General features: G+C 42.5%; 2 protein-coding genes across 2 annotated transcripts in view; one reads left to right on the top strand and one right to left on the bottom strand.

The window, feature by feature from the left end:
• The window catches only part of LOC124607087 (COP9 signalosome complex subunit 3), a 136,370-nt gene extending 113,875 nt beyond the window's left edge, over nucleotides 1–22,495 (bottom strand). The window contains exon 1 of the mRNA XM_047139276.1: nucleotides 22,271–22,495. Coding sequence (XP_046995232.1) covers nucleotides 22,271–22,325 — 55 coding nt within the window. The 5' untranslated portion in view covers nucleotides 22,326–22,495. The remainder of the gene's footprint in view (nucleotides 1–22,270) is intronic.
• A 56-nt stretch (nucleotides 22,496–22,551) lies between these two features.
• The window catches only part of LOC124606640 (ras-related protein M-Ras-like), a 33,063-nt gene continuing 32,750 nt past the window's right edge, over nucleotides 22,552–22,864 (top strand). The window contains exon 1 of the mRNA XM_047138637.1: nucleotides 22,552–22,687. The gene's annotated coding sequence lies outside the window, so the exon portion shown is untranslated. The remainder of the gene's footprint in view (nucleotides 22,688–22,864) is intronic.

Below are 22,864 nucleotides of genomic sequence, written 5' to 3'. Positions count from 1 at the left end.
CCAGACGTCATGGACGTCGAAGACCCCTAGAGGTCTCTGCACCGTAAGCTGTGGCGGCACGCGCCTCTTGTCCTGCTTTCAGTGTTAGGGCGCCACAGTGGAACACGTGGTTCAAGCGGCCAATAGCGGCGCCCCCGATAGCGTACTTAAGCGCCTGCCTCCCACGCAGCCAGCCAGTCTAATCTCGCCTACGTCTGTTGACACATCGCCTCGCTTTAGACAGCTTACTTACTTGTTCTGTGTAAGAGTGGACGTGTTTGTTAGGTTTCCTTGTGACTCCATTGTTCGATCTTGTTGTTGTTCGTTCTGTCCTTCTTTGGTCGTGTTCGTCCTCTCCCGTTGTGTTGTTGTTCGTGGGCCTCTCTGCGGGTCCCGCCGTGCTTTCCGTCATTTCAACCCTGCGACCGTCCCGGTCGCAGTTACAACAGAATTATTAAGGGCCAAAGCAAAGGAAGTGGCAAACATTGAAGGTTGTATAGCTTTGAAAGCTTTTTTAGCTTCACCATAGGGTATGTGCATCATATTTTTCATCACCTGAATTTTACTTTCCTCTTTATAAGCCCCACACTTCCTGCTCCACACTGGATGATCCCCAGAACAGTTTACACTTTTTGGAGGAAGTGTACAAGAGTCATCAGATTCACGAGTTGAGTCTGTACAATTTCCATATGTAGCTCTCCCATTTCATGTCGTAAGGGTTTGATAAAACCATTGGCACTGGAGCAACACACTGGGTCTGGTTAGGAGCAAATGGTTGAACCTTAAGAAGGATACAGCCTGCAAGAATATGTACATGTAATTCTGGAGTTTTGAAGGTTAGATTACAACATGCCATTGACTCTCCTCAGATAGTTCTGTATTTATGTAACAGCCATGTTTTTCCATTCTTCATGTAACCCCTTAGGATCCATCTATATTATATTGGACCAGACAACCACACCTTTACAGAAATTAAGGAGGTTTTGCAGTTATGCAACTCAGCCACAACAGGAGAGGGTAGCATCCCAGAAACTTCGATTCTGGGTGTGATGTGGCAGTTTCATCTAGAAGTGTTTCATTACAAAGTCATCTTATGCTTTTTAAGGACCCAGCAATAACCACCAATGCCTTGTGAATATAGAAAGCAAAGCTTTCTCAAGGTTTCCCTCTGCTCTCTTGATTATGATAAAGTGTTATGGCAGACTAGTGCCCCATTACTATAATTTTGAGACATCTCCTCAGGTGGGCTGACAAACTGAGCTCCTTTTGTAGCAAGGGTGTAGGTACCACCTGACGGTACAACGATCGTGTCTGGGTACATGTGAACTGAAGTTGTTCCATATGGATCCCACAAGCCTCTAGAGAAACAAATGTCAACCCAGGCAGAGCCCCAAAAGCCTGAACAAGTCTTATACAACTGTGGGGCGGCATGTGCCCTGGAGTTTGCTCACTAGAGACTCTCACTCCATCAGCATGTAGCACACTTTGAGGTTGAGAGTTATTTAAAATAGTGTGCACCTTCCTCATAGTCCAGGCAGTGAAACCAAGGCCCCCCCATTCTCCGAAACACACAATGTTCCACCATTACATCTAACAATCGTCCTTGAAGTATGTCCAGAGTTTATGGTAGAAGGGGCCAGGCGGCACTGGACAGTCCCCAGCTCCCACAAGTGGGGATCGCTGTCCACATAGGCAACCACTGCTGGCATAGCTCCCTGCGAAAAACAGCCCTCCCTCCCCTAAATTGTGAGACGCTCTTTGTCAGGCCCTTACACTGAGACTTGTCTGGCATAGTGGCTCTGCCAGTAACTATGCTACCACCAGCATAGCCCTCAGTGTCACCTGGGAGTGGTCCAAATGCTGGGTGCCCAAGCAGACTTCAGGGTCAGGATGGACCACAGCACAATGTCAAAAATGCGTGACTTGCATTCTGGCAGGAGAGAATTGTAAACCACGGAAAAGGGTCCACGCAGATGATCGCTGGCTAGTGCCTTGGAGTTGGCGTTCAGCCAAGGTGATGGAGTGGGAGCCGTAGCAAATGCAGAATTCTGTGACATAAAGCACAAGGGCAATCAGTGGCCCAACAGAGACCACTAGCCCAACGATGGTGATGATGAAGTGTGACACTCGGCACGCAGCCATGTGGGATGCTGTTCTTTTTGACCAATGGACAAGTGACTGGAGCACCAAATTGAATTCAGAACAACTGGTGGGGTGAAAACTGATAAATCCCCATTCATGGAGGGTAAATAAAACATGATGATGCCAGGCAGAAAACATCGGTCAGATTACTGTTTCCAACCTAACAAGATGATCGGTTGCAGCTCATCTGTCGCAGAAACAATAGTGAAAGGGGAGGAAAAAGGCCCCAAGATTCAAGAACCCAGCATAATTGGCAGACAACCATTATTTCAAGCAGTTTGCAGACCATGTTGGTGAGACTAATCTGATGGTAACTGTTGATGGATGTTGGGATTTTACCCAGCTTAAGGACTGGAATGATGATATATCCCATCACTGCGAAGGGAAGAAACCAATGAGCCAAATATGGTAGAAGATCCTGAGGAGATGGAGCGTTGAGTGACAGTCAGATGTTGTATCATCTGATTGTTAATGAAATCAGCACCTGTTGCAGAGCCATGAGATAAAGCAACAGCCTGAAGCAACTTCCTGTCCGTGAAAGGTTCATTATAAAACTTGACCAGCCATTGCGTGAATGCGAGGGAGATGTCTCTTAGACATCTGAAAGCAGCTGCATAAGAAGGGATGCTGATGCTGCTGCAAAGTGGATCACAAGGTGGTCTGCAAGAGCCAATGTGTCAGTGCAGAGACCATCCTGAAGGAAGAATTCCAAAACAGGTGTGGATTTTTGGCAGCCCAGAAGGCTATGGAGCTTGGCCCATATCTGTAATGAAGAGGTGTACGTTCCCAAGGGGGAGACATTGTGGTCCCAGCAGTCAGTCTTACTGAGTTTAATTAGATAGGAAGCCTTAGAATGACGTTGTTTAAAGCTGGCTAGGTTGGTCTGTGAAGAAATTTGCTTGAAACATTGCAAGGCTCTTTGGTGAACCTGAAAATCTATTGCAATGTCTAGTGTCCACCATGGCATTGTCCTGTTATGGAGGAGACCTGTAGAAAGGGGAATAGTAGCTTGAGCAGTGTGAATGATGTTGTTGAAGACATCTTGCACAGCCTCGTTGATGCAGTCTGACAGAGTGGGCGAAGGTACCAGTAGAGGCATATAACTGCCAACTGGTTCTTCATAGAACCCAATTTGGTAGTTGGCCCATCTGATGGTGGCAAGGAGTTGACAGGATCACCAAAATGTGGTCACTGTCACAAATATTGTTATATAATGACCAATGGAGTTGGGGGGGGGGGGGGGGAGGGGGGGGAGGAGAGGAGGTAGAGAACATTAGATCTATAGCTGAAAAGGTGCCAAGGGCAGCACTGAAGCGGAGAGGAGTACCATCACTGAGGAGACATGGATTGTGGCTGGTACAAAGCTGGTCAAGTAGAACGGCCGTACCAAATGAAATCGTTCTTCACCACAGGGAGTGGTGCACACTGATGTCCACAAATAGAAGAACAGAGCAGAAAAGTTGCTGGGTTAAGGTGACAACTCAATGCAGGTAAGTGGCTGGTCAGGAGGTAAGTAAATGTTGCAAACAGTGGTCACTGAGGTCGTCTGCAACTGCACCGTTATTGCTTCCTGCGCACTGACTAGAGCAGTGCTGCAAAATGACATCAAGAAGGTGCTGACTCATGCACCAATGGAAAGAGTGGGCAGTGTCACACCTCCAGGAAGACAGAGCCCAACACTCACCGTCAATACCGACTTAACCACCCGCCCATAGCTGGTTCGCTCCTGTTGGGTCGCAGAATCTGACAGCATTAGTACTGAGTAATAGGAAGATGATAACCATCCTGCATTCTGCGAGTAGTAATAGCGTGTAAAAGTAATTGCATGTAGTGTGTAAAAGTAATTGCATGTAGGAGGCACAAGTAGTACATCAAGCCACCTCATAATGAGAAGTCAGGTTACGTTTCTTTCCTTTTTAGAAATAAAGTGTTCTATTAATCTGCTAGTGATATGCACAGATCATTTTGGATTCCTGCCACCAGCCATCACAACTTCTCTCCTTCCTTGTTTGTGTCGGTGCTGACTCCCACAGCAGCTAAAACAACAACTTGCGTTGACGATTACAGAAGCAATGCTGTCTTCACTCTTTTTCGCTCCATCACAGCGCATTGCCAAAATTTCTCTTTTTTTTTTTTTTTTTTTTTTTTTTTCAGGGGAGCATTGCTACCAGTTGTGTTCTTTTGTGCAGACTAGCCGCAATGCTGCTAAAAATTTGTGTATTTGCATTACTTATAATTAATTTGTCACACTGCTCCTCTCATTAAAATGACCTCTAACCCACTTCCTACACTGCTTGTGCCCACTCCTCTGGTTGTTGCTCTAATGCAGTTTATTCACTTTCAGAACCACCAAATGCGGCAGTTGATGACGGCAGTCCAACAGTTCATTAATGCACAAGCTGCTGTTGCATCCACTCCACCACAACAGTCAGCCACATCCATGGCACCATCTCCATGCATCCCACCGTTCTGAGCTTTGAATGAAGAATAAGACAAGTGGAATGAGCAGCACGCTCAATTAGATGCTCACTGCACTACATATCAAAGGCAATGCACTGTGAAACTTTCTTATTTCTTGTCAATGTCCAGCACAGGAGCTTACTGCCTCACTCAGAAGTTATTCCTGACTAGAAGGCCAAAGATGATAGTTTTTGAAGATTTAGTTTCCACCCTTAATAAGTATTACGAGGATCAGGTACAGGTTGCTACAGCTCATTACAAGTTCTTTCAACTGTGGAAAAAGCCAGAACAGACATACTGTCAATGGGTCACTGAACTTCAGGGTTTGACACGAAAGTGTAATTTTCAATGTAGCTGTGATCAGTGCTATAGTGACACCGTGATTTGTGATGCAATTATACACAATGTACCAGGCAGAAGGGTTCATGAGCAAATTCTCAAACACTCTGATGTTACTTTGAAACGAGGGTTATAAATTATTGAACATCAGTATTGTGTGATAGTGCCATGGAAGACTTTGAGGTAGCTCCATTTGCAGTGTAACACAAAGTGACAAACAGGTACAGCCTTGCGACTGACCACCACATGCAAACATGCCACTGCGCTGTGGACAGAGTAAACAAGTGTCAATTCGTGTGTCTGCTGAGAAATCATGTCGCCGCTGCTTTTCTATGCCTAAAAGACAAAATTTTCCTTCGCAGAATGTGACTTCCTTTGCTTGTGGAAAGCCAGGTCGTGTAAAGTCTGTGTACTTGCAACAAAAAACGAACTCTATCCATGTTTGCTCTCATAAGTGTGGAGTGCCTTGCCACTCAGTGAATGTAGTTTTTCTAAACTGGCTAACGGTACTAATAGCAACTAAATTCAGGAAGTTCCTTCATCCCGCCCAAGTGCTGAGCAATGATAATGAAACAAACTGTTAGTGATCTTAGTCATTACCAGACGCTGGGTGCGACTCCAGTTAGACACTAGCACTTCCGTCACATTCCTTAATCAGGTCACTTATGAACAGCTGGGTTTGCCACAGTTGAACTAAATCTTGCATGCCATTCACTGTGTATAATGGTCAGGATGTTCCAGTGCTTGGTACATGTAATATGCCTGCCACATTCCAGTCTCACGCCAGAACAGTGACACTTTCAATTTTGTGTTAGTGAGACTGTGAAAATATTTTTAGGTTAGATTAATTTGATTTGTTTGCTCTTAGTATTCAGGACAATGCACTTTCTGTTTCTGCTTTCCATCCAAAAGACAGTGTTACTCAGTTGAATAAGGACTTGGCAGAGCACACAATTTTGTGGCACATGCTATAATGAAGGGCAATGCGCAACATAAGTTTTTTCAGGAGCGTCATCTCCCTCACGCACCTAGAGACAAAGCTGCAGTGACTTAAAGAATGGCAAGACAATTGTGTTATTGCTCATATCCAGTCCAATCAATGGGCTTCTCACTTAGTAATCTTACAAAAGCCTTCTGAAAGACTTCACCTTTGTGTTGACTTTTAATCCATTGTGAATCCACAACCAATAATTGACACTTATCCTTTACCTTGTCCTGAGGAATTGAAGGACAGGCTTGGTGTGGGCTGCTATTTTTCAAAAACTGACTCAAGCGATGTGTATTTGCAAATGGCGCTACATGAGGAGTCTCAGAAAGTGTTAGTGGTCAACACACAGTTAGGGTTGCTCAAGTTTTTGCGCTTACCCTTTGGCAGTGCATCCACGCCTGTGAGATTCCAAAGAGCTTACTACAAAAGTTTGATTTTTGTTCTAATTACTTGGACAATATTGTGGTGTCAGGAAGTATGCCAGAGGAACATACCAGTAACCCTCGTATGCTTCTTCAAGTATTTTCAGCAGCAGGTTTGAAGTGTCGCCTGGGCAAATGTGCCTTTTTTTGGGACTGAAATTTAGTACTTAGGCCATATTCTAAATAGCCAGGGCGGTCATCCCCTTTACTTACACTTGCTGGCCATATGAGTGCTCCCTGCCCCATGGAAGTTGACAGAATTGCATTCAGTTCTTAGGAAGATGACATATTATATCCAGTTTATACCCAATGCAGCCCGGACCACGGCTCCATTGTATCATTTGTGCCAGAAAAATTTGTCTTTCATTTGGACCAAAGTGTGTCAGGAGGCATTCCAGAAACTTAAAAGTGCCTAGTTGAGTGACAAACGCCTTGTTCATTCAATGCTGCTAAGCCTATGGTTTTGGCAGTGGACGCTTCTTGATATGGGGTTGGAGCTATGCTCTTGCACAGATTTGGTTCACAGGACAAGCCAACAGCTTTCACTTCTAAGTTATTGAACAACACTCGCTGTACCGATTCCCAAATAGAAAAGGAAGCTCTTGCAATTATCTATGGCATGACAAAGTTTCACCATTGTGTGTTCGGTCAGAACATTTACCTAGTGATGGACCGTAAGCCATTTGTCTTTGTTTCATTTGTCCAAACCTGTTCCACCATGCACAGCTCATAAGCTGCAATGTTGGACTTTATTATTTTCACAGTATCAGTACAAAATACTGTGCTGGTCCATGTTGAAGCATGCAAATGCTGACGCCCTTTCTCACCCTCATGTTGGTCCTGGATCTTGTTAGATCGATGCACAGGATGCTGAACTTTTACAGACTTCTCCACTGCTCTATAGGAAAATTGCACAGGCCACAAAAGCATATCCTCACTTGAATCTTTTGTTGCACTGCGTCCGTCCTGCTTGGCCTTGTTCAGTGGAAAACATTCAAAATACTTTTGTGTGCCAATATTTTGTTTGTCAGCATAGCTTCTCCATCCAGCACTGTGTGATTTTATTGCAAAATGACTGGACAATCACGTGTGCTTATTCCTAAAGTGCTGCAAAAAGATGTGTTGCAATTGCTCCAGCAAGGACACTAGGGAATTGTACGCATCAGCACTGTACTTGGCCGGGCATGGGCGCCCATACTGAAGAGATGACGACATCGCAGTATTGTGCTGAAAATCTATTGCCCCTGCTACAAATGTTTTCAGCTCGGTCAAAGTCTCAAGCGCCATGGCAACAAGTGCATACTGACTTTGCTAGTCTCATTGTGGACTCTTTTAGCAAATATCTGTCTGCAGTGCTCATGAAATCTACTACCATTCTGGCTTTGTCATCTATTTCTTGCTTGGAAGGTTTGCCTGAAGTGTTGGTTGCAGACAACATACCACAGTTTACGGAACAGGACTTTGAACAGTACTGTACAGCCACTGGTATCACTCACCTTACCAGTGCTCCATTTTATCCTTAGCCAAACAGAGAAACTGAACTATTTGTACATCCAACAGATGAACAAAGTATGTACCTCCCATACATAGCAGTGAGCACTGCTGCTCTTCCTCACAATGTATCGTTCCCATTCTCGTGACGGTCCATCACCGGTAGGGGCATCTACAGGACCGGCACCACTGCAGGCTGCTCCAGTTGATGCACCCACCACAGTGTACGGCACCTCCCATGCTCTACATGTATCACTCTGCACCTCATGATTCTATCCTTTTCAGAGTTTCTTATCACACCAAGAACTGGGAGAGAGGAACAATTCTTCACAGTTTGGGCGCTTGCATGTATTTGATTCAAGGTCCTGCTGCACCACAATCAGAACCAGATTCATGCTTGTCAATTGAGATATTCTTCCACAGACTTTCTTTCGCCAGATTCACATTCTAATGGGATCTTGAGGCCAGCGCGGCTGTCCCCAGGTGCGTCGTCAACATTGCCTGTGGAACCAATGGAGCTTGACCCATCGCCTTCGCTGCCGCAGCAGCTCAACTTGATATCACTCGTCCAGGCACTTGCCATGGTCTCACCACCGCCATCATCATCATCATCATCATCATCATTGTAACTGTCATCGTCATTGCCATCCTCTCCATTTTTTGTTGGACCAGCTCAGGACTAGAACAGGTGCCTTTTCGGGGGCTATCCGACCGACATTCTCCTCAGAGCACAGGACAGATGTCGGGGCGCAGCTGGGGACTTGGCATCAGTCCCAGTTCCTCACACCATCCAGATTCCTGTCCCCCCCCCCCCCCCTTACAGGCATCATAAGTAAGATGGTTCCCTACAAGGCAATGACAGAACATTTTGGGAAGGGGGGAGGGGGGCAGTGTGCAGTCCTAAAGAGTCCTAGAGCATCGACTGCTCATCTACCAGAACAGCACTGTGAAACGGCATCAAGGAGGTGCTGACCCGTAAGCCAATGGAAAGAGCAAGCAGCACCACACCACCAGGAAAACAAGAGTTCAGCACCCCTCAGCAATTCTGACTTAACCCGCTGTTGATTGCTGGTTGGCCCAGTTGAGTCACAGGCTTCAAGAGCATCAGTATTGAGCAACAGGAAGGCAGAAGGATTGGTCACACCCCAGGATTGCTGCCTGCCACCGATGGGGATGGAACTGCATCAATGAGCATTGGTCAGACTCTGACAAGGTGGGGTGATGCGGTGTCTCCGGCGTGACCATAACAGCCTTGTTCCAATTCTTCTTCTTCTTCTCCTCCTTCACAGCCTTTGGTGGCTGGGATTCTCGCGAGGGCCTATCTCTGGTATGCATAGGGCTGGATGAAGAGCGGGCAGTCAGGGACCCACAGGCCAGAGTTCCTTCAGCCACACTCTAGTATCAGGCCTCTGATCTATGGATTTCTGGGGCAGACATTCCAAGAAGGAGCTCTGTCACCAGTAGATGCTGGAGGGGAAGGTGTTCCTTCGGCTGGGTGCGGAAAATGGTTCTAGAAGATGGCGCTAGGGAAACCACAAGACAGGAGGGCAGTGTGGGGAATTTGTATGGTAAAAACTGAGGTAGCTGGAGTGATGGCTGTGACTTTCGCATAATTGGTCATCACATCATAAGGATGTAAGTGTTCACAGTTTTTTCGTGCATCGGTATACAACCTGCAGTCAACAGGATCAGATTTCTGTATTCTCTTTTCTTTATTGAAGACTTGGCCAACCAATGGAGAATGGTGTTCTGTGTAACTGAGAAATAAAGGTGGTTGTTCATATGGACTACCTCTGTGGAGTGACTGTCCACAATTACCACATTCTGTGTCTGCTGTGCAGTGGGGGGACATATGGCCAATGTGTAAGCAATGGAAGCACCTTACAGGTGGTAGGACGTAAGGTGTCATGTCACACCTGCACACCATGTCTTCGACTTTTTCCGGAAGCACACTCCATTCAAAGAATAATGTACGGGAGCCTGTACTGTTTGATTATCCCTAGGACCCTTTTGGATGCGTCGGACAAAATGTACACGATGCTACTTCAGATTAGTGCCTACCTCCTTGTCTGTTTACACTTTAATGTCTCTGTGGAAGATTCCTTGGCTTGTATAACAATTTATTATGTCAAAGATCACTTGGATATAAACAAACATATTTATATCACCAGTTTTGGCCAATAGTTGCCTTCTATGATGTGCTTAATCCACAAAAAACTTCTTTTATCATGTGAAGGTACTATTAAATCATTGAAATGTTAAAGGTCTTTATGTTGTTCAAAATGCTAACTATATTTGTTTGCCCATACAAAAGTTTTTATGGATTAAGCACATTTGAAGATAGCAACAATCTGGCAAAACCACTAATGTGTATATTTTTATATACCTAAATGGGATATTATTGTATCCAATTGGCAATTAGCTTGCTTAAAAAAGAATGATTCCTTGTCCTTGGACCATATTCATTTTATTTATTTATTTATTTATTTATTTTTTTTTTTTTGGGTTACTGGCCACTTGTATGTTACCCAGACATTCACATGCCAGATGAACTGTAGATTGTATAGCACAAGAGAATTTAATCAATAGCTATTGATTGCACATTTTTCCCCATGACCAAACTTCTCCAAATTTATGCCCACAATGTTCCACAAAAAATAACTGCTTTGTTGCAGTAAAAGCATCCCCTTAAGTTTGAATACATACTAAGAATTGGATAAATTGTTTCACTGCCAGATGTCTGGCTTGTTCCTCTTCCCATGGGGTAACCAGGGTAGGGAAAGCAGCGGCATTACAACTGTCCGCACTGAAATTTCTATACCTGTCTGATGAAAAGACCAGATCAGAATAGCTATTGTTTTGGTGTAATTTAACAGGTTTCATCTGCAAAATGTCTGCCCTGGTGCCATCTAATGGGATCGACAGCTCTCCCCAAGGGTGCCAACTGGCCGCAGCAAAGGCCATCTGGTACAGTGGCCGATGCTGGGAGTCCTGATGCCCCAGTATGATGGCTATACATACCTTGGCCTGTATGAGGAACTAGTAGCTCAGGCATCAACACTGTGATCCCAGTGTTGTTAGGGGGTTCAACTGAAAGGATACTGAACGATCCCACTACTGCATTGACTTTTAAGTGCATATAAGAGTCTATGCAATTATTTTGCACAGATTATCTTTAACATTGCACACAGTAGCTGCTACTTAAGATGTTCTTCCCCAGTTGGTTCATACTACAGAAGAAAAAAAAGTAAAATGGAGGTCAAACCCAGAAAGGGACAAAAAATTATTTTGGCCAAAAGGTGATGAATGGACGAATATCCTGAGAAAGAAAAACAGATTGTAGGGAGTAGCCAGGCAGACTGCCGTGATAAGAAAGAGAGTAAGAGAAGGAAAGATAGATGAGAGATTGAAGCACAGGAAAAAGATAATAAGTGCTGGAACAGGCTGGGCCCCATGTTCGCCATGCACATACACACGAAAGAGTCATACGCGCCCCAAGGGGGAAAAATAATGGCACGCCTGAGGGAAATGGCAGCAAGGGATGGGAAAGGTCAACTTTTCCACTCTTTACATGCATCTGGAAGCCTTATTCAACTTTCTGAAAAGGTTGTTCTATAAGTCATTGAGGGAACAGGGTGCAACCAACTGCAGAATATGATACACACTAGAACAAATAATGCCTGTCACCAAAGATCCAAGACCAGATTTGGTTGTGTGAGTACATGCGCATGTGGGTAGTGAAAACACAATCGTATAGCATATCGAACAAAATTTGTGACAAAACAGAGGACTTTTTTGGTCGGAGAGGATGCATTATGTTATCTTGGATAAATAGTCATAACAGAAGAAGAATTAACTTTCAGTGAGCACATGGAGAAGTCTAATGGGACCCTTGCTGTACATGAATATTAAAGATCTGGCAGACAATACTGATCTTAGAAGTTTTGTAGATGATGCAGTCATCTATGATGAATTAGTATCTGAGAAAATCTGTATAAATATTCAATGATATGAATATAATAGAGGGAAACATTCCAAGTGGGAAAAATATATCTAAAAACAAAGATGATGTGACTTACCAAACGAAAGCGCTGGCAGGTCGATAGACACACAAACAAAATTCAAGCTTTTGCAACCAATGGTTGCTTCATCAGGAAAGAGGGAAGGAGAGGGAAAGATGAAAGGATGTGGGTTTTAAGGGAGAGGGTAAGGAGTCATTCCAATCTCAGGAGCGGAAAGACTTACCTTAGGGGGAAAAAAGGACAGGTATACACTCGCACGCGCACACACACACACACACGCACACACACACACACACACACACACACACACACACACACAAGGCCTTTACAAATGTCTGCTTGTGTCTGTGTATGTGTGGATGGATATGTGTGTGTGTGCGAGTGTATACCTGTCCTCAGCAACAGTTCACACACATGACCACTGTCTCTGGCTGCTTGGGCCAGACTGCGAGCAACAGCGCATGACGGGAGAGGTGGCTACAGGTGGGGAACGCTAAAGTGTTGTTTGTTGGAGCAAACAGGAACGAGATGGAGAGAGGGTAGAATAGCTAGGTACAGTCCAGATGTTAGACAGAGGACGGAAAGGGGGGGAGGGGGGAATGGAAAAAGAGAGAAATAAAAAGACTGTGGGTGCGCTTGTGGACTAGAAGGCTTTGGAATGGGAACAGGAATGGGGAAAGGTGTGTGCAGGACAATGACAACGAAGGTTGAGGTCAGGAGGGTTACAGGAATGTAGGATATACGGCAGGGTGAGTTCCCACCTGTGCAATTCAGAAAAGCTGGTGTTGGTAGGAAGGATCCAGATGGCATAGCCAGTAAAACAGTAACACTGTGTTGGGAAACATGCTGAGCAACTGGGTGATCCAGCTGTTTCTGTAGTGAGAAGCAGTCTGTCTCGAAATATACCAAGCAAGCAAGAGTCTCGCTGAGGCCTTCACAAACCACAGTTACCCTCCCAACCTTGCACATAAACAGGTCTCCCATGCCTTATCTCTCCAGTCACCACCGCTTCCAAGTCCCATCATCCGGCCATAGAGGAGCATTCCCCTCATGACTCTGTATCACCCAGGACTGGAGCAACTGAATCACTTCTCCGCCAGGGTTTTGACTACCTCTTGCCGTGCCCTCATCTCATGTCTCATGTTACTATAATAGACCTAGATGCAAGACCCGTCCCAAACATCCTCCCACCCCCACCTGCTTCCAAATTGGTTAAGAAACAGCTGGACTACCCAGTTGCTCACCATATTGTCCAAGAGAATGTTCTTCATTTTAAGGACTTCCTCACTGCTGCTGCCACCTGGATCCTTCCTACCAACACAAGATTTTCTAAACTGCACATGTAGGAACTCACCCTGCAATATATCCTATGTTCCCGAAACCCTTCTGGCCTCAACTTTTGTTAGTCATTGTCCTTCACCCATCTATCCCCTTACCGGCTTCCCACTCCACAGCCTTCTAGTCCACAAGTACATACACACACACACACACACACACACACACACACACACACACACACACACACACACACTCACTCACTCTTTTTACTTCTCTCCTTTCCATTCCCCCTCCCCCTATGCCCTCTGTCTAACCACCTGACTGGATACAGCTGTCCTACCCTCTTTCCAACTCGTCCCTATATGCTCCCACAAACAGCACTTTACCGTACCCAACACGTAGCATGCTCTCCCTCCCCCTGCTCGCCCCAGCCTCCTCCATCCAGATTGCTTCTCCCATCACGAGCAGTTGCTTGCAGTCTGGCTCCAGCAGCCAGAGACAGTGGTGTCGTATGTGTGAGCTGTGTGTGAGTGCATATGTGTGTGTGTGTGTGTGTGTGTGTGTGTGTGTGTGTGTATGTATGTTTGTGTGTGTGGGGGGGGGGGGGGGGGGGGTTCTATCCTTTCCACAATATCATCGTTATGAAATGTAATCATCACACTAGCTCATTCGCTAAGTTAAGACGATGACAGATTGGGTCACTGGCAGTCTGCAAAGGAGATGCTTTTACAAATCAGATGTGTGTCCCATCTTGAAATATTGCTCACTTGTATGGACCATACCAAATAAATCTAATGGAACTATTAAATGTTTTTCTGAGAAGGCAACATGAATGGTCACAGGTTTGCTTGATTCACCGGAGAGGGTCATGGAAACACTGAAAAATTTGACTTGGCATATGTTTGAAAGTAGATGCCAGTTATCTCATGATAGCCTAGGCCTACTTACAAAATTTTAAGAAACAGTGTTGAGTGAAGAACCCAGAGATACACCTCAATCCACCATATATCACTTCCAAAGGAACTGTGAAAACAACGTTATGTTAATTATAACAGGCACTAAAGCATTTGAGGGGACACTCCACAAGTGATTGGAACTGAAAGAAACCCCAATATATTATACAATGCTAGTACCCTCTGTCATGCTCATCACAGAGGTTTGCAGAGTATGTATGTAGATGAAGACTGGATGCATGGTTCTCATGAATTCACAGTACTGTATTAGTCTGTATATTCATGTGTCCATATTCTTGTACTTTGAAATGTCTCAGTCAACCGTGTGTAGCTGTTGTGTGAAGCATATCAATATATGAATGAGCTGCTCCACAAATCTGTGGTTGGTTGGTTTTGGGGAAGGAGACCAGACAGCAAGGTCATCAGTCTTATCGGATTAGGGAAGGACGGGGAAGGAAGTCGGCCGTGCCCTTTGAAAGGAACCATCCCGGCATTTGCCTGGAGCGATTTAGGAAAATCACGGAAAACCTAAATCAGGATGGCCGGACGCAGGATTGAACCGTCGTCCCCTCTCCACAAATCTGTGCCTGCTCTACTTTGAAAAGGACACTTTACTCTTCAATTATCAACACAACTTCACTGTATATTTCTACCAAAATGTACAGCTTCATTGCCACTTACTCTTTCTTTAAAAGTGTCTCTCTGACTAAAAATTTTGATCTTAATCTTAAAATAAATTTATTGATAAAGGAAATTATTTCACTTATTATGTCAGACTTGGAAACAAATTGTGCCTACGACCAGTAAGTTCTCAACTGCTCATAACTCTTTAATCATTCATTATGTTCCTTCTTTTTGTCCTCAGATCATTTTGAACCAGTTTTTTTAGCTAAATCTCGGAATCCTTCCGTTTTCAGTACTTTTCCTGAAAGGGTTCTCTGTTGTTTATATGTCCAGTTTTTATATTGTTTCTTTCTCAGTCCTTTCTTACATCGTTGATCCAGCTTGTTGTGGACTTCTTACCCCAGAAATATTTGAAAATCTTATTGGTTAATCTACTGTCTAGCACTCAAAATATATGTCCAAAAAACATAAGTCCTCTTTTTCTCATTACATTTGAAATATTTTCTATAGTTTGGTATATTTCAGCATACCTCATAATTTCTAACATTCTGGTGTGTTTTGTGGTCTTAATATTTTCCTTATAATTCGCATTTCTGGTACTTCTAATTTATCTAAATTACAGTTTAATGCCCCCCCATGAACCATGGACCTTGCCGTTGGTGGGGAGGCTTGCGTGCCTCAGCGATACAGATAGCCGTACCGTAGGTGCAACCACAAAGGAGGGGTATCTGTTGAGAGGCCAGACAAACGTGTGGTTCCTGAAGAGGGGCAGCAGCCTTTTCAGTAGTTGCAAGGGCAACAGTCTGGATGATTGACTGATCTGACCTTGTAACAATAACCAAAACGGCCTTGCTGTGCTGGTACTGCGAAAGGCTGAAAGCAAGGGGAAACTACAGCCGTAATTTTTCCCGAGGGCATGCAGCTTTACTGTATGATTACATGATGATGGCGTCCTCTTGGGTAAAATATTCCGGAGGTAAAATAGTCCCCCATTCGGATCTCCGGGCGGGGACTACTCAAGAGGATGTCGTTATCAGGAGAAAGAAAACTGGCGTTCTACGGATCGGAGCGTGGAATGTCAGATCCCTTAATCGGGCAGGTAGGTTAGAAAATTTAAAAAGGGAAATGGATAGGTTGAAGTTAGATATAGTGGGAATTAGTGAAGTTCGGTGGCAGGAGGAACAAGACTTCTGGTCAGGTGACTACAGGGTTATAAACACAAAATCAAATAGGGGTAATGCAGGAGTAGGTTTAATAATGAATAGGAAAATAGGAATGCGGGTAAGCTACTACAAACAGCATAGTGAACGCATTATTGTGGCCAAGATAGATACGATGCCCACACCTACTACAGTAGTACAAGTTTCTATGCCAACTAGCTCTGCAGATGACGAAGAAATTGAAGAAATGTATGATGAAATAAAAGAAATTATTCAGATTGTGAAGGGAGACGAAAATTTAATAGTCTGGGTGACTGGAATTCGAGTGTAGGAAAAGGGAGAGAAGGAAACATAGTAGGTGAATATGGATTGGGGGACAGAAATGAAAGAGGAAGCCGCCTGGTAGAATTTTGCACAGAGCACAACATAATCATAGCTAACACTTGGTTTAAGAATCATGAAAGAAGGTTGTATACATGGAAGAACCCTGGAGATACTAAAAGGTATACCGAGCGGGGTGGCGCAGTGGTTACACACTGGACTCGCATTCGGAAGGACGACGGTTCAATCCCGCGTCCGGCCATCCTGATTTAGGTTTTCCGTGATTTCCCTAAATCACTCCAGGCAAATGCCGGGATGGTTCCTCTGAAAGGGCACGGCCGACTTCCTTCCCCATCCTTCCCTAATCCGATGAGACCGATGACCACGCTGTCTGGTCTCCTTCCCCAAACCAACCAACCAACCAACTAAAAGGTATCAGATAGATTATATAATGGTAAGACAGAAATTTAGGAACCAGGTTTTAAATTGTAAGACATTTCCAGGGGCAGATGTGGACTCTGACCACAATCTATTGGTTATGACCTGTAGATTAAAACTGAAGAAACTGCAAAAAGGTGGGAATTTAAGGAGATGGGACCTGGATAAACTGAAAGAACCAGAGGTTGTACAGAGATTCAGGGAGAGCATAAGGGAGCAATTGACAGGAATGGGGGAAAGAAATACAGTAGAAGAAGAACGGGTAGCTTTGAGGGATGAAGTAGTGAAGGCAGCAGAGGATCAAGTAGGTAAAAAGACGAGGGCTAGTAGAAATCCTTGGGTAACAGAAGAAATATTGAATTTAATTGATGAAAGGAGAAAATATAAAAATGCAGTAAGTGAAACAGGCAAAAAGGAATACAAACGTCTCAAAAATGAGATCGACAGGAAGTGCAAAATGGCTAAGCAGGGATGGCTAGAGGACAAATGTAAGGATGTAGAGGCCTATCTCACTGGGGGTAAGATAGATACCGCCTACAGGAAAATTAGAGAGACCTTTGGAGATAAGAGAACCACTTGTATGAATATCAAGAGCTCAGATGGAAACCCAGTTCTAAGCAAAGAAGGGAAAGCAGAAAGGTGGAAGGAGTATATAGAGGGTCTATACAAGGGCGATGTACTTGAGGACAATATTATGGAAATGGAAGAGGATGTAGATGAAGATGAAATGGGAGATATGATACTGCGTGAAGAGTTTGACAGAGCACTGAAAGACCTGAGTCGAAACAAGGCCCCCGGAGTAGACAATATTCCATTGGAACTACTGACGGCCTTGGGAGAGCCAGTCCTGACAAAACTCTACCATCTGGTGAGCAAGATGTATGAAACAGGCGAAATACCCTCAGACTTCAAGAAGAATATAATAATTCCAATCCCAAAGAAAGCAGGTGTTGACAGATGTGAAAATTACCGAACTATCAGCTTAATAAGTCACAGCTGCAAAATACTAACACGAATTCTTTACAGACGAATGGAAAAACTAGTAGAAGCCAACCTCGGGGAAGATCAGTTTGGATTCCGCAGAAACACTGGAACACGTGAGGCAATACTGACCTTACGACTTATCTTAGAAGAAAGATTAAGGAAAGGCAAACCTACGTTTCTAGCATTTGTAGACTTAGAGAAAGCTTTTGACAATGTTGACTGGAATACTCTCTTTCAAATTCTAAAGGTGGCAGGGGTAAAATACAGGGAGCGAAAGGCTATTTACAATTTGTACAGAAACCAGATGGCAGTTATAAGAGTCAAGGGACATGACAGGGAAGCAGTGGTTGGGAAGGGAGTAAGACAGGGTTGTAGCCTCTCCCCGATGTTGTTCAATCTGTATATTGAGCAAGCAGTAAAGGAAACAAAAGAAAAATTCGGAGTAGGTATTAAAATTCATGGAGAAGAAATAAAAACTTTGAGGTTCGCCGATGACATTGTAATTCTGTCAGAGACAGCAAAGGACTTGGAAGAGCAGTTGAATGGAATGGACAGTGTCTTGAAAGGAGGATATAAGATGAACATCAACAAAAGCAAAACAAGGATAATGGAATGTAGTCTAATTAAGTCGGGTGATGCTGAGGGAATTAGATTAGGAAATGAGGCACTTAAAGTAGTAAAGGAGTATTGCTATTTGGGGAGCAAAATAACTGATGATGGTCGAAGTAGAGAGGATATAAAATGTAGGCTGGCAATGGCAAGGAAAGCATTTCTGAAGAAGAGAAATTTGTTAACATCCAGTATTGATTTAAGTGTCAGGAAGTCATTTCTGAAAGTATTCGTATGGAGTGTAGACATGTATGGAAGTGAAACATGGACGATAAATAGTTTGGACAAGAAGAGAATAGAAGCTTTCGAAATGTGGTGCTACAGAAGAATGCTGAAGATTAGATGGGTAGATCACATAACTAATGAGGAAGTATTGAATAGGATTGGGGAGAAGAGAAGTTTGTGGCACAACTTGACCAGAAGAAGGGATCGGTTGGTAGGACATGTTCTGAGGCATCAAGGGATCACCAATTTAGTATTGGAGGGCAGCGTGGAGGGTAAAAATCGTAGAGGGAGACCAAGAGATGAATACACTAAGCAGATTCAGAAGGATGTAGGTTGCAGTAGGTACTGGGAGATGAAAAAGCTTGCACAGGATAGAGTAGCATGGAGAGCTGCATCAAACCAGTCTCAGGACTGAAGACCACAACAACAACAACAACAACAGTTTAATGCCAGGCATTCACTTGCATAAAGGCATTCTGACTTCACAACTCTCTTGTAATGCCTTATTTTTGCATTTCAGGATAGGCACTTTTTATTGTAGAGGTCTTTGGGGCAATTCCATAGTTACGGGTGTTACATGTACACACCTTAAAATCAGGAAAAATAATGTAAGGAAAAATATTTATTGAATTTAATATTGAAAACTTTTAAGGCTTACATTATATTTCATGTTAGAAATGTTGATACTGGAATTGTTTTATTGTTCTCCTGGTTATTAACCAAAAAAGTAGTGTTACGGGTGTTCCCAAAACTAGACCTGGTCCCTGTTATGAGTTAGGGAATTCTCTAATTTCTGCAAACTTGATGAAGCTTTTATTCTTGTAAAACAACTGTTAAGAGGTATTGCCCCAAATTTTATTTTGAAATATAAATTTTTATTTTTTTGGACATCGTAACTCAGTATATATATATATATTTTTTTTTTTTTTTTTGCTGTTATGGGCGTTATATTAAATGTTACGGGTGTTACTTAGATGGATCAGATTTGATTCTTGAAGGAATAAATCTACCTCTTACAATCGCATAAAAAGAAAAGAAGTACTGTAGTTTATTTGGAATAAAAGTATGTACTTAAGAGAACATATTTGAAGGATAAAGCTATTTATTACACAAAAAATTTTGTTACAATTTTATAGTACTACTACGCCAAGATATCGTTACTTACTTAACATTTACCTCATTTTGTAGGCCTAATAAATTTATGACAAAAATGTTTTCTTATTATTGATAGGTTTAAAAACTTCATTTAATAAACTTTTCCAGCAACAACCAATTCAAAATTGAAGTCACTGTACAAACGGTTACCTTGTTTGATTTCTGGTGTTGTTGCCTTAGATAGTACTTGACTGAATTTCACAAAACAAACATCAGTTTCATCTAGTTTAAAAAGTGTTTTACTTTTTCCTACTGACTTCAGAAACATTATTTTCACAATCTCCTCTTCATCAACCTCACTCTGGCAGATTCCCAAGTAATGGTGTTGAATTTTGGATGGGGCTGGCTTCTTTTTGTCACTTGGAATGTCAACCAAGACAAATAACCCAAATTTTAAATCAATTTTATTAGTTAAGCTTAACTCACAAGCACTTCCAATATTGTCTTGTGATTCAGATGGTGAAACAGTCTCCTGATCAGAATCATCAGAACTGCACACTTCATAGAAGTTTATGCATCTTTTGCATGTAATGTTTTAACTTTGGCATCCTCAGTAATAAATACTGACATCCTTGTCATTAATGACTCTGCTGTTTTTGAAACCAGCAAATCAGTTGTGTCATAAGCCCGAAAGTGATGGCAGCCTGGATTTGAGGAATTGCTTGTACATTTTTCCACCTTTCATCCAAAATAGGAATGTTATGCTGCACTGTTATCTTATCAATCCATAGTACCTTAATTTTAGAAAAATTCGTCAGAGTGTAGTCATAAAAGTCAACTGTGTTGTTAATAATAACTTTCCTAGATCTAACAGCCATCCATGGCTCCTTTACCATGTGAACTGGCAAAAAAATTCCATTCAACTGTCAATCCAAAGTTTCAGAGCCAATTATATCAGAAACTATCTTTTTAATAACACCAGATTTTTTACTGGGGCTTTTTGGAAGTACCTTCAACACTTTCTTCACAGCTTTACCAAATGTCTGTTTACACTTATAAGTCCCAATAGGAGAAGATTCATTTGGAACTTTTAATCTTGCGAGTTCTAGTTTTTTCTTTTCTCTGAATGCTCTCACTCTCTCTCTTACTTTTCTTCAATTCTTATCTCTAAGACGTTGATTATTTTTCAATTTTTTTTAACCTGCAATCTTCTTAATTCATCTCGTTCTTTCTTCAAGGAAGCTTCTCTGTTTTCATGGTTTTCTTTCATCTTTTCTCAGTACTTTTTCACTCTTTCCCTTGCTGGTACTGGTGCCATGGTCTCCGAAGACAGAAATCATGATAATGTAGGCCTATATATGTATAAACATAACACTGTGCAGAGAGATAAAAGTAAAAGACATTGTTAAACATAGGCTCTTATGAATGACTAGAATCTGCCTCAATGAGCAGTTTACTGGGCCTAAATAAAATTTAAAACTGAGGTTAGCAATATTGTTCTTGGAAAAGTTAGAATGGAAAACATAAACTATATGTAATCTAAAGAATTTTGGGCTTAATTAACTTTTTAGGAGAATGTCAGTTGAGTCAGGTTAATGCCCTAATTAACTTTTATAATGTAGGTGTAGTGCTTAAACAAATGTATGCAGTGGAATAAAAAATTTAGTTTTCATGCTTAAAACTGTTTTCAAAAATGGTTCTGAGCACCATGGGACTTACCATCTGAGGTCATCAGTCCCCTAGAGCTTAGAACTACTTAAACCTAACTAACCTAAGGACATCACACACATCCCTGCCCGAGGCAGGATTCGAACCTGCGACCGTAGCAGTCGCGCAGTTCCGGACTGAAGCACCTAGAACCGCTTGGCCACCGTGGCCGGCTGATTAAGAGGTTAAATATTTATTCTAAGCATGGTCTTCCCTTTCTAAAGCCAGCTTGATATTCACCTAAATGACAAATATTAACATTATTCGCTTATTTACTCTGTTACTCGAATTACTTTTTAGAATCATAACACCCCAATGATGCAGTTAACTGAGGATAGCAAGGTAACTTCACTCATTATCCTACATTTAAAAAAAAACAGAGACAGTCAAGAAGGAAATTTATAGGCTATACATAAGTACTTTCTGCACATTAAGATAACGCAACCATGTTGGAGTTATACAAAATTTTAAACACTGTCACACAGACAGTGAGAATACAAACTATACAGTATTCTTCAGTTGACACCACTTCTAGCCTATTGGAAATAAGAGAATGAGTATCACATATTACGAGCAGCATTGTGACTAAGAAATGCAGTTACAACAGGAAATTATACTTATATTTTAAGGATTTTCTTGAGAACTGACATATACAGTACAGAATAGGGAACAGCACTATACATAAGAGGCACTTCACACATGATGTACGCACATAAAGGTATCAGCTCCGTGAACGGAACCATTATTGAGTTATACTGAAGTAGACAATAAACATCCTAGGTCTCCAGTCCTACGTATGGATGTTTCCTGGGTAAGCAGCTCTTACAAATCACGAATCGGCGAAATAAAACAATAACAACACTTACTACTACCATGAGCTACCCGGATAGTGCATTAACTGACACTAATAACAACACAATCCCATATTACAGTCTTTCCAAATTCAGTTCTAAATATAGTTTATCATCATTTGGCTTCATAGTAACTAAGAATTTAAAATTCCTGTGTTAACTACGTTCACGACGAAACTTACCTTGTGCAGACAGTGTGCGGACATTATTTACAAACTGCTCTAATGCCGAAGCCATAATGTGTTTACTATAAACAGCAGTCAAGCACTATTCATCTGAAAAAACGCATTCAAGATTGCTTCCAACTTTGCAATAACAGCTCAAAGACAGTCAGTTCAGTGGCTTAACCAATGAACAAAAAAGATGTTATCCTCCCCTTTCCGAAATGTACACAAATTTCCATCTAAGATCGATGTTATTTAACACCTCGATATTTGTTCGATATACTAATCGACATTATATCGATGTTAGAAAATGTTCAAAGTGCATGTTATCATTTGCCAGACTCGAAACAAAGATAATCTCGGGAGTAGTTGGGCGGTGTTCGTGTAGAATTTATCACAAGTGTGTTGTGAAAGATGTAATGACTTAGAAAATGAGTAAGTAACCTTTCCATTGTTCTGGGGTGCCGACGCTACTACCGAGCGTTCCAATGTATTTGTGAACACTAATTTCACAGAACAATAATGCTATGTACCTTGAAACGGGGGCGGATGCAAAAATATATAGATATAATACACATAGTGTAAATTTAAGACTTCGCGTAGTATGTGATT

This window comes from Schistocerca americana, chromosome 3 (assembly GCF_021461395.2).
Source record: "Schistocerca americana isolate TAMUIC-IGC-003095 chromosome 3, iqSchAmer2.1, whole genome shotgun sequence".
NCBI lineage: Eukaryota > Metazoa > Arthropoda > Insecta > Orthoptera > Acrididae > Schistocerca > Schistocerca americana.
Note: the sequence above shows the minus strand (reverse complement) of the source record. Positions and strands in the feature narration are given on the sequence as shown.